This window comes from Cornus florida, unplaced genomic scaffold (assembly GCF_030987335.1).
Source record: "Cornus florida cultivar Cherokee Brave unplaced genomic scaffold, ASM3098733v1 CherokeeBrave_3.0.0_Hap2_Chr07, whole genome shotgun sequence".
Taxonomy (NCBI): Eukaryota; Viridiplantae; Streptophyta; class Magnoliopsida; order Cornales; family Cornaceae; genus Cornus; species Cornus florida.
The window spans coordinates 48284583-48296997 of record NW_026775577.1 but is presented as its reverse complement, the minus strand read 5'-3'; the positions used below and the strand labels follow the sequence as shown (position 1 = coordinate 48296997).

Genomic DNA, 12415 nt, shown 5'->3' with positions numbered 1-12415 from the left:
CTCTGTGTCTCTCTCTCTCTCTCTCTCTCTCTCTCACGCACACACACACAATCACACACACTTTGGCAAACAATATGCTGTATTCTCCTCAAGTTCAGGTAATTATTTCAAAAACTCATTCATTGCAACAATTGTCTTCTGCAAATTAGATGTGAATATCAACCAGGTACATCTAGGCATTTGGGGCTTGTTCCTGGGCTGATCTGTTTTTGGCTTGGTCCTTTTTAGGCTCCATGAGTGCCCCTTCCAACACTTTCTCTGCATCCTGTACCTGCAATTTCATGAAAGATTATCATTAAATCCTTAAGACCTTACCAAGGTTTTCTATCATATATTCGTTTCTTCCTTCCCTTTCTGTATTTTTTTTTTTTCCCAATTCTATTAGTTGCATGTGGTAGTCTGTGCAAATTGTATTTGTGACACAGCAGATTAATCTGACTTTGGTTTGTGCATGCCCATCAGAATTAGTTTGCAAGCTAATTTGAAATGCTCTTCCTCCGGTGGCTTGCTTATTAGCAAGCACGAACAATTCTCCTTGGGGGCATTGGACACTATGGTCTGTATACGGCTAGAAGTGTTCTCAAATTTAAATTATTATTATTTAGTTGGGCTCGACATGGACGTGTTTGCGACAACGCGAGACAATTTTGTAATTATATTATTATTTTGTATATATCTTAGGACTTGTAAGTGAGCCGATAAAAAATGTATATGATCAACCGTCATCACCACCAGTTGACCAATTAATTATTATTTTTTAACTAATTTTTTTTTTAATTTTTTAAAATTTTAATTATTTTTAAAATTATTTTAATTATTAATTTTTTTAAATTTTTTTATTATTTATTTATTTATTTTTCTGGAAGGTTTTAAAATTTTATTTAATAACAAATAAAAAATAATAATCTCAAACTCAGCAAAATTTTTCTAACTCTTCTAAAGAGAAAAACTTAGAGAGGGGATTGACGAGAGACAAATTTAGAGAGAGTGAGAGGATCGTGAGTGAAAGAATTTTAAAGGGAGAAATGAATTAAGTGGTTGTATGTTTATTATGTGATTGGTGAAATATACTATATTCAACCGTTTTGACCCTCAAATGATTAAAAATTATCTAATTTATTTTTGATCCATTTTAAATATGATTTATCCAAAATTATTAAAATGTGAATGAATATAGATGAGATGATGGGTTGGGTTGTAAACCCATCTTACCATCCGTAGTATGTTTTTATTTTTTTAGAAGAGATCATGCAGCTAAAATCGATGAGACTGTGTCAAGAGATGTCCAAGAGAATGGTGGGGATTCCCATGATTCACATTGACAAGCTCATTCTAAGAGCGATGATGACTTAGCATTGATCAGCTCATTTTTTTTTGTGGCCTTTAATTCTGTAAGCATCAAGAAAAAGTTAGCTATGTGGTCCATCCTATATTTGGATGCACTCGCATGATCTTTTAGCACGTGGTTCTGCTGAAAAACCTGGTTAAAAATTCTGTTTCGTAAATCGTTTTTTATCCAATAATAATTAAGGGTCTGTTTGGTTATTTTTTGAAAGTAGTTTTTTATTTTAAAAAAATTGAAAATTAACAAGTTATACAAGAATTTGTTTGGTTCATCATTTCTCAATTCGGTTTGAAAAAGACATCATTTACACTTATCTTTAAAAAAAATTTTAAGTTTTTAAAAATTAATTTTAGAAAACTAAACCCAAAAAACTATAAATTTTCGTCTTCTACATCAAAATCCACTTTCAAGCCCAAGTCATTCCATCGTGTGGATAATTTGACCTATGAGCTAATAACTAACAATATAACCTTCAAAATCAAAACGAGGTTATACGCTATACACCTCTTTTCTATCATTCAAATTAGAACATTGAGCTATAAGGAAAGGGTTAATGGTTATAGAATAGGGGAGAGTGCAAGGCTCGAATATGGAGAGCAATGCAATCGCTCAACAACACAACACTTGCGATGTAGGGGTAAATTGGGTGTATAAGTTATACGCAAAAAAAAAAAAAAAAAAAAAAAAAAAACCCTCCAAAATCAGAAATCGTCTAAAGTAAATATAATGGCAAAGATAAATAAATAAATAAATAGGGAAATAAAGGGTTAGACCTTATTAATGAGGTCTTGGGCTAGGTCAGCCTCCTTGACTGCTTCTCTGGCTAGTTTTTCAATTGAATCAACAGCTTCCCTGAGCTTTGTATCCTCAGGAAGCTTGTCTCCAATCTCATCAGCTACCTTCTCTACTCCCTCAGCTACATCTTCCACAATCTCTGTCAAACTTTCCACTGTTTCTACTGCTCTGTCCACTCTACCTACATACATCATACATACAATTCCCAACAAAAAAACAGCTAAAGAATTAGGATATATTCTATTGATTCTCACAGTAATTAAGAACTTTTATACTTACTTTTAAGTATCAATAATGGCCCCCCTTTGTGCCTGTATGTTGGTAAAATTATAGATAACATTATTCCCACCATCCACTTTTTCCTGCCCACCACAAAAAAAAAAAAAAAAAAAAAAAAAAAAAAGAAGAAGAAGAAGAAGAAGAAGAAGAAAAAGAAAAAGAAAAATTGTTAATTTCATGTGAGAGCACTTTTGACATACTAATCATGATGTAAGAAAAAATAACTAACCATGCTGCAGGAGGAGGTTTTGCTGGAACTGGAGATTCCGGTTGAATATCGTCGGAGGGACCCTTTGCCCTAATCCAATGGTTACACGAAAGGCGATCCAAAAACCAGTTAGCAGCTAGCTAAAGCAGATGAGGAAAACGGAAGAAAAGGGAACTAAAATGACAAGATGTGATGAAACTTACATAGTTACTTTGTGTTTACTACCATTAAACTTGTATGTGATGTTGAATGGATTTGACTTTGATTCTTGATTCGGCAATACATGGTAGGGGTGCTTGATCATGGAGGGGTAACATGAACTGAAAATTAGAAGATTAGACTTCCTTGGAAGCCTGTGAATGAAATTGGTGTGGAAAGATAGATCTGAACTTGTGATTGTGTTGGACATGGTTGTTGGTACTTGCTATATCAAATGACCACTTCCCAAGCTATATAGAAGAACAACTAGCTAAGATTTGTCTACTGACAGGACTGCTATATCCTAGTATAGTATATAGCACATGTAATGTGGGATTAATATATTCTTTGGTTGATCGGTGATGTAGTCCTGATTGATGAAGTCTACATGGTCCGTTTGGATTGGTCATAGTGTCAAATGGGCATATTGGCACGATTTTTGCAATCCAAACGAGCTATGTAGGTTTCGGGGAGCTATAGTACTCTACAGATAACGACATCGGAAAATTTCTTCTAGGGTATTAATGAAATCACTTAAAGGGGTTTCTTAATTGAAGTGGTCACTGTTTATGGACCCATAGTTTAAGCAAAATCTAGTGGTAGGGACAATTTGCCCATCATTGTCAAATTTGTGTGGTGAAGAGGCAGTACTTAGCATATTTGGAGCTGCAGCCTAGCCAATTGTGAAGGAGCTGCAGCTTGTAGGTAGAAGAAATTTTTGTGAAAAGTCACAATGAGTTTTTTTGTTGCTTTGGTTTGATCAAATGTGGGTTGTGGTGCACAATAATGTCAATGGGATTATTGATGGTTTGATATTATGAAAACTAGCGACAAAATAAATCATCTTGATTTGTCAACTCAGCCATTTAAGTATAACAAATTTCATTTGGATTGTCACATAAAATTGAGAATGTTGTATTCTAAATGAATGTGTGAAATGTGCTCGGGTAGATGAATTTATATTGGGTTAATTTTACCTACACCCTCTGACGTTTGCCTATATTTTACATACACTCTTTTTACGTTTCATAATTTCACCTACACCCCTGTCAATAACCACCGTCCACTTTACCAACGAAAATGTGTGATTTTACCGTTTTATCCTTAAATTATATATTAAAATTTATAATTTAAAAGAAAAGACTTTAACACCCTCACACATATATACATACATACACTCTGTGTGTGTATATATATATATATATATATTTTTTTTTTCATTGTTGCCGATGACGAATAAACTATGCCACCGATAGAATACACAAACAGCAACCACATAAAAAGATGGTTCTTATCACAACCGAGCCGTTCTCCTTACTGCCCGCCGTTCAATTGCAAGGACACACAGCCGTTCAATTGCAAGGACAGTTCGCTGGTTCTTATCACAGCCGCCATCATTGTCGTGAGACCACCAACGTGCAGTGAACAAACAACGAAACTTCGCCAGACTGAACTGGGTCGAGTTAGCTGTGAACTTCGCCGCCATGGTCTTTGATCTGGCTTACCTCGTTCTTGTCTAGCGTTACGACGATGACTACACACTCTCTTTGTATCACAAAAAACTAATCTTCTCAAGCTCATCACAAATAAAAATAGGGAGTTTAAAGCACTGAAATCCTCTAGCTTTTCTTCCATTAGGATGATGAGTGAAAGGACCCATAAATCGAGCTATTTGTTTTCCCCTCTAAAACCTTGCATATTTGATATATTTTCTAGCAAACAGCCCAGAACCTGGGTGTCAAGTGATGAACCCATCTTCTCCGGTGACAGCATCTTCAACACTAACGGCGAGAGCAGAAACTTCCCGGCGTTTTCCAATGGTGCATCTGTGCTATTACAAACTAATTGAATCTTTACATTCTAACTGTTAAAGTCAGTTTGGAAGGGATTTCATCATCAGAGTCCTTGATATCACTGAAAGATTGCCGGCTACTGACGATGTACCACGGACTGCTTTATTCCCCAAGATCGGGATTCGCGACACCTGAAATTTTCTTGAGCAAACCACTGAGGAAACTTCTTGTTTTTACCTAGTCGAGGAAAAAAACATGAAAGAGAGAGAGTGATAAAAAGTTGAAAAACCCATCTTCTCTGGCGATGGTATCTTTAACGACGACGGCGAGAGCGGGAAGTTTCATCGTCTGTCAGTTCAATCTCGCCATTTCTCACCATATGTGCCCCAAAAAACTCCAACTTCAAACCCAAACGGCCAATACCCAAACCAGAAGCCTTGATTACTTAAACTCTGTCACCACCGATGAAGGCCTCGAAAACGTGATCGAAGAATTTGATTGCCTAACCATCGTCGCTCGCGAACTTGTCACGGATTGGGGTTCATGAGGAGGATCGCAAGGCGACAATGATGGGTAGAATTGAAGGGCATCCTAATCTCGTGCTGCGATGTCATCCACGAGATCTATCCTGGTGCTGAAAATCTCACCAAGAAGCTCATCAACATTGGCAAGTTCATTATCGTCGACGAAGAACTTTAAAATATGATTGAAGGATTCGATCGCCTAACCACTGTCGCTAGCGAACTTGCCGCCGCTTCGGGTTCACGTGGAGGATCACAAGGTGGTGATGATGGCCGAAATTGAAGTGCATCCTGGTCTTGTGCTCCGATGTCATCCTCGAGATCGGTCCTGGTACTGAAAATCTCGAAGCTCATCAACGCCGGCAAGTTCATTATCGCCGTTGAACTTGACCCTCGTAATGTCCTCAAGTTGGAGTGCGTGTGTATAGTGAATATTAGAGAGAGACCCTAGGTGAAGCTCATCAACGCCAGATTAGAGAGAGACTCAGTTATTGTGTGTGTGTACAGTGAATATATGTGTGTAAAAGAGTCAGATTATATGAAGCGTATGATATATTGTTGTTCTTGTCACAAGGGTAGTTTTGTAACTCTACAGTACTCTGTGAGGTTAAAAACGTCATTTCAGACATTGTGAAGGGCAAAATTGACCTTGTACTCATTTATTCCCCTTGACATCAGCCCTAGCTGTCTATTACTTAACGGCAAGGGGTAACTTGGTACGTCTGGTCAAAGGTTAGGGGGTATGTGTGGAATATTGAAACCTAGGGGGGTGTAAGTGGGATATAGTCAAAGGTCAGGGGGTGTAGGTGGAATTAACACATTTATATTTGTTGCCAACAATTGCATGCTCTGATACCAATTGTTGTGATAGAAACCTTAAACAACAAGATCGGAGGAGTAAAACACATAAATAATCATGTAGAACAAAAGAACACAATCAACATAAATATGTGTAGTTCACCCCAAGTTAAGACTACGCACAAAGGAGCAAAAAGCTGCTCTTTTAACCAATTTTAATGACATAAACTGACTTTTACTATTTAGTGAATAGTAAAAAGTGTTTTTCACTGTTCATGAATAGTATTTGGATTAGATTGAATATGTTTTTACTGTTCATGAATAGTATTTTAAGGCTACGCACAGAGGAGCAAAAAGCTGCTCTTTTAACCAATTTTAATGACATAAATTGACTTTTACTATTTAGTGAATAGTAAAAAGTGCTGTTCATTGTTTATGAATAGTATTTGGATCAGATCGAATATGCATTTACTGTTCATGAATAGTATTTTGTCTTTATTTTTCACTCTTTATGAATAGTAAATATGACTTGACTTAATATCGTGTACTGAATTGTTTTGTAGTAGTCTGGTAAGAAGTCCGTCATCCTTTCATTGCGTTGATGCTTAAATAGAAAAACATAAACTGACTTTTACTATTTAGTGAATAGTAAAAAGTGATTTTCACCGTACATGAATAGTATTTGGATAAGATCGAATATGCTATTACTGTTCATAAATAGTATTTTGTTTATACTTTTCACTGTTTATGAGTAGTAAATTTGACTTAACTTCTTGTCGCATGCTGAATTGTTATGCAGTCGTCTGGTAAAAAGTCCGTCATCCTTCCATTGTGTTGATGAGGTTGTGGAGTTCATACTCATCTAATGGTGGTCCTAATGTGAGAAACTAAGGGCTGCTATACATTTCTTAATGGCCAAGGCTGATATATACACCACTACACAAGCTGTAAAGTTGCTTGCACTAAAAGACAAAACTGAGAGCTGGCAGGAACAATGTGGTCCTTTCCCTGAGAGAATGTCAGAATATTATCTGACCAATGATTGACTGATGGTGCCATGTAAATTTCCTATTTAGCTTTGGAGTAAAAGACAATGTACCATATATAAACGTTGTTATAGAAATGTGCCTCCTAAGGCCTTAAACAAGCATCATTGTGAGCATCCTTGTGAGTACCCTAATGAGCACCCTTTAAGTTGCATTGTGACACACACTCGAGACACCAAGAACAATGGATTTTCATTGAGTTTTTAAGTCTGAATCAATCTAGAAATCCTTACACTATGAGTGTGCATTTGAAGAAGATGAACAAAGGTGGTTGTTGTTGGTTTACTGGTGCTGAGAGCTGGTTCAGAGGTTCAATCTAGGCTTGAGGTCTTTCCAAGGGTTTCCAAAGGTTGAGGCAAGTTTGTTTACCTTTTTACATATGCAGAATGCTTATATGTGACCATGTTATTGCTGTAGTTGCATTAGATGTCTCAGACCTATGCATATGCCTATTTTGCTAGTTTGGTGTGTTGATTTGAGCTTATTTCCATTATAACTTGTAGTGAGTTGGATTATAATCATTTGAGCAAGTTTCTATAGTTGAATCAAGGCTGATGAAGTTGAGTTTTGCACAGTACAGAGGGTAATTAAGTTTTTGACCTTGTGAGCTTTTGAAGTTTCTACAGAATTAGGCTTATTTCAATGCTGTGAATGTATTTGCATGCTATATTCATCATGATAATCATCTAAGCATGTTTGTATTGATGATATAAGGATGATTAATTAATCTCTTAGTTTGTGCATACTCGAATATTCATATTTGCCCCTCAGACCTCTTTTGCTGCAGAATGAAGCTTAATGGTTGCTGATTGATACTTTGAGCTGCACAACTTTCTTATCTTGTGTGTATGCTTAAGTATTGTTGTTATTCATACATTTTGATGTATTTGGGGAGCTTTAAGAGCTTGCAAAAATCCAAGTATGATTGCTTAGGACAGGGGGAGTGTTGTTAAGCACCAAGTAGAGCTAGTGTGTGTGTAGAACTTGTGAAAACTAATGTTTCAACTTGTATCAGGGTGTGTGCAAAGTGTGAGACAGCTGAGTGTGTAACTACTTGCATACAACTAGTGGAGATTACATTGGTTGAGGCTAAGAACTAAGGTTTTTCCCCTATTGAAAGGTAAAACCATTGTGTACTTGTGAATGATTGAAAGATTCATCAAACAACCCCTCTTATCACTACATTGTTTCTGAAAATTTGATCTAGCAAAGAAGAAGTTAAATTAAAAGAACCAATTCATCCCGCTCTTGGTTCATCAGTTTTTTTAGGAGTTTTGATGATTGCTATGGTCATTTGAGGTCTGTACACCTCTCTATTATTTAAATTCTAACCAACTTACATTGATGTAAATATGTATATGTATCGGCTTATCATATATATATATGTATTCCCCAAATGTATAATATACTACAAGCATGTGAAATAGGGTAGTAGTAATTGCTGATGCTTGCTTTTATACAGCATATAGTGGGAATGGAATAGTATTATGCTCTCTCTCTCTCTCTCTCTATATATATATATATATATATATATCTTTCTCTCTCTCACACACACTGTATATATAAATTTCGTATTTGTAAATTAAAGAACAAAATATGGAGCAAAGAATAAATTTATTAATTTTGTAAAAATTGATGAGTACATCTTCTGTACATATCATAAAAGAAATTAAGAAAATACTATCTGATTCAATCTTCATTGTTGGTTAGATTCAAGGGCTGTTAGAGCTTGATCTTGAATCTGGTTGTTAAAAATCTTCTTCAAATACTTGAGGTTGGTGAAGACCATCAATGATTTCTAATCGAGGGCTGACGAAGCTTGATCTCGAACGATGTTTTTTGTGATTATTCAAACTTGTTGAATCACGAGGAAGAACACGAATTTGAATGTGCTTGTTGTTCTCCACCTTCTGAGTCTTCAAATTTGTTAAATTTGAAGAAGAATGACACGACTTTGGATGTGCTTATTGTTCTTCGTCAATAAATTTGAGGAAGAACGACACGATTTCGGATGTGCATGTTGTTCTTATTCGTCAAGACTTGAGTTTGGCAGATGTTTGATATTCTTTGAGTTTTTTCTTTGAGTCTTGATGTTCTCTCCCTCATTTTTTCTCCACCCCTTCTCCCTGTATTTATAAGTTTCCTCTACCTTTTTATGACGTGTTAGAATTATAACATGAGTCATCATTGATAGTTATCTCATTTATTTGTGATAATTAATCTAATTAATTATCCTTGATGACAATCATCTTATGGCTTATTTTATAAGTGGAACTAAATTAATTGTGTAATTTAAATTAACCTATTGACCCATATCTAATGGTGGGTCAGGCTGGTGGTCGCCCAAATTATAATTAACACTGCAATTATTTTAGTGTCTACACACACGGTCACACACACAAAGGAATGTGAAAACAAAATAGCCATTGGAAGGCATAAAGTCTTGATAGTATATGAAATTTCGAAGCGAGTTAACGTTTGGGAACAATATGTTGTATTCTCCTCAAGTTCAGGTAATTATCTCAAACTCTCATTCATTTCAACAATTGTCTTGTGCGAAGCAGCGAATTAGGTGTGAATATCCACCAGGTACATCTAGCTATTTGGGGCTTGTTATTGTTGGGTTGATCTTTTTCTGGCTTGTTCCTCTTTAGGCTCCATGAGTGCATCCTCCAACACTCTCTCTGCATCCTTTACCTGCAATTCCATGAAAGATTATCATTAATTCCTTAAGACATTACCAAGGTTTTGGTTTGTGCATGCCCATTTGAAATGCTCTTCCTCTCATGGCTTGCTTATTCGGAAGAACGGACACTTCTCCTTGGCGCTTTGGACATGCGGACAAGTGGTCAGATATGGAATGAAATTTGATTTTTTTCTTTTAGTCCATCGTTTTAGGACAAGGCATGTAATTATGTTATATTATATTATTATTATTTTAAATTTATTTAGTACTATTTTTATTTAAATTTATCGCATAGTCGGGTCCATATAATGTCATGTCTACAAAATGTTGTACACCTGTCGAAGCCATGGATAACATGTTTAACAAATTGTCAAGAGACATATGAAAGACAGCTTGAAAATTTAACGCTTAGTACTTACGTTAACCAACCCCTTACCATCCGGAAAAAAAAAAAAAACGAGACATAAGAGAGAATGGTGGGGACCACCATGATTCACGTTGAGAGGCTCATTTTTCTCAACTTTTTTGTGGCCTCTAGTTCTGTAAGAATAAAGACAAAGTGAGCTATGTGGTCCACCGAATGCATGTGTGGTTCGATATGGTTAGAATTCTGTGATGTAAATCGTTTGCTATCCAATAATTAAGGGTCTATTTGGTTCATCTTTTGAAAATAGTTTTAGTTTTCAGAAACTTAAAAAATCATATAAAAAGTTTATTTGGTTAATGGTCTCTTAAACTCGATCTAAAAAAAACTCATTTACAAGAACAATTTTTTTTTTTTTTAAATATTTTTTTATAAATTCTTTTAAGAATTAATTTTTGAAAATCGAATCAAACAAACCCTAAACCTATGGCCTTCTATATTTCCTCCATCGACCTTCTCAGTGACATCAAATTCCACAATGGAACCTAAGTCATTCCTTCGCATGGATAATTAATGTTTAAATTATACGTAAATCACCAAAAATTGTAATCTAGTGATACCTTTCCATCTTCTAAAGTAGGTCGAGGGTTCGAGTCCCCAACTTCTAAAGTTTTTCAAGGGTTTGAGTGAGAACCTCCGTTTCATTGCCAATGAAAAAAAAAAGAAAAAGCGCTCTTGGGGTTAGCCCTTATGAATGAGGTCTTGGGCTAGGTCAGCCTCCTTGACTGCTTCTCTGGCTAGGTTTTCAACCGATTCAACAACTTCCCTGAGCTTTGTATCCGGCCTCAGGAAGCTTGTCTCCAATCTTATCAGCTACCTTCTCTACTCCTTCAGCTATATCTTCCACAACCTCTGTCAAACTTTCCACTGTTTCTACTGCTCTGTCCACCTTACCTACATCATACATACATTTCTCAACAAAAAAGGGATGAAGAATTAGCATTCTATTGATTGTCACAAGAAGAATTTTTATACTTGCTTTTAAGGATTAATAATGGCCCCAATTTGTGCCTGAATGATGGTAAAATTACAGATAACATTATTCCCATCATCCACTTTTTTTGCATAAAAAAAAAAAAAAATTAAAATAAAAAACTTCCTTGTTATTTTCATGTGAAAACACTTTCTGATGTACCAAATTATGATTAAGAAAAATAACTAACCATGCTGCAACAGAAGGAGGTTTTGCTGGAACTGGAGATTCTGGTTGAAATTTGTCGGAGGGACCCTTTGCCCTATCCAATGGTTATGCGAAAGGCGATCCAAAAACCAGTTAGAAGCTAAAGCAGTTGAAGAAAATGGAAGAGAAGGGAGCTAAAATGAGAAGATGTGATGAAACTTACATTGTTACTTTGTGTTTAGCATTAAACTTGTATGTGATGTTGAATGAGTTTGGCTTTGATTCTTAATTTGGCAATACATGGTAGGGGTGTTTGATCATGGAGGAGTAATATGAATTGAAAATTAGAACATTAAACTTACTTGTAAGCCTGTGATTGAAACTGAAGTGTAAAGTTTGGTCTGAACTTGTGATTGTGTATGACATGGTTGATGCTAATTGCTATATCAAATGACCACTTCTCAAGCTATAAAGCTAGCTTTGATTTCTCTGCTGAGAGGACAGCTAGATACAAGTACAGTACACAACACATACTGTGGGATTATATATATATATATAATATTTAACCTTTGGTTTATTGGTTATGTAGACCAGGTTGCCGAAGTCTAGCCCGTTTGATCTGTCAGAGTGCCAAACCGGTCATTCTGATACGTTTTTCTCTGTCCATGCTTCAACAATAAGTTCTATATCAATTGGGTACTTTACATATAAGAAAACAAGAAAATTATTCTAGTGTTTTAATCAAATCCCTTAATGGGAAGTTGCGTTTGTTAATTGAAGTGGTCATTGTTTAATGTCTATCGACCCATGGTTTCAGAAAATCTAGTTGTGGGGACAATTTCACCTATTTACCTATTTGTATATGAAGTTTGACTGTTATTGTGATTCGTATTATTATTCGTTTCTCAACAATAACAAAGAACAACACAACTATTAGGCTACGAAAGTATTCGCTTCGCAACTTATTCTCTTTGCTTAGCAGTGAGAATGTTATTCTGAATGAAAGTATGAAATACATGGGTAGATTAATTTATATTTTTTCATGCCTAGTTTACCAATTAGGACCTTTAAATCATAGATACAGACAATATACTGTACAAATGAGATAATAGCACAAATTTTTTAAATATATATGGATAGGCAAGGTCATGACAATAGTTATATTTTAATACAATCATATATGTATAAAATACATATATATA

General features: G+C 35.5%; 1 protein-coding gene across 1 annotated transcript; it reads right to left on the bottom strand.

Annotated features, from left to right (window-relative positions):
• Positions 1 to 61: 61 nt before the first annotated feature.
• Positions 62 to 3309, bottom strand: LOC132267160 (uncharacterized). Its single transcript, XM_059768237.1, has 5 exons — positions 2831 to 3309; positions 2649 to 2717; positions 2420 to 2502; positions 2119 to 2321; positions 62 to 271 (listed from the first exon to the last, which is right to left on the bottom strand). The coding sequence occupies exons 1-5, from the start codon at positions 3034 to 3036 to the stop codon at positions 173 to 175; spliced, it is 660 nt and encodes a 219-aa protein (XP_059624220.1). The 5' UTR covers positions 3037 to 3309; the 3' UTR covers positions 62 to 172.
• Positions 3310 to 12415: the final 9106 nt, after the last annotated feature.

Excerpts from the sequence above, each read along its gene's own strand:
- LOC132267160 (XM_059768237.1), bottom strand. The coding sequence starts at position 3,036 with ATGTCCAACACAATCACAAGTTCAGATCTATCTTTCCACACCAATTTC. Across the intron at positions 2,718-2,830 it reads AGTAAACACAAAGTAACTAT|GGCAAAGGGTCCCTCCGACG; the intron begins GTAAGTTTCATC and ends CCATTGGATTAG. Across the intron at positions 2,503-2,648 it reads AAACCTCCTCCTGCAGCATG|GAAAAAGTGGATGGTGGGAA; the intron begins GTTAGTTATTTT and ends TGTGGTGGGCAG.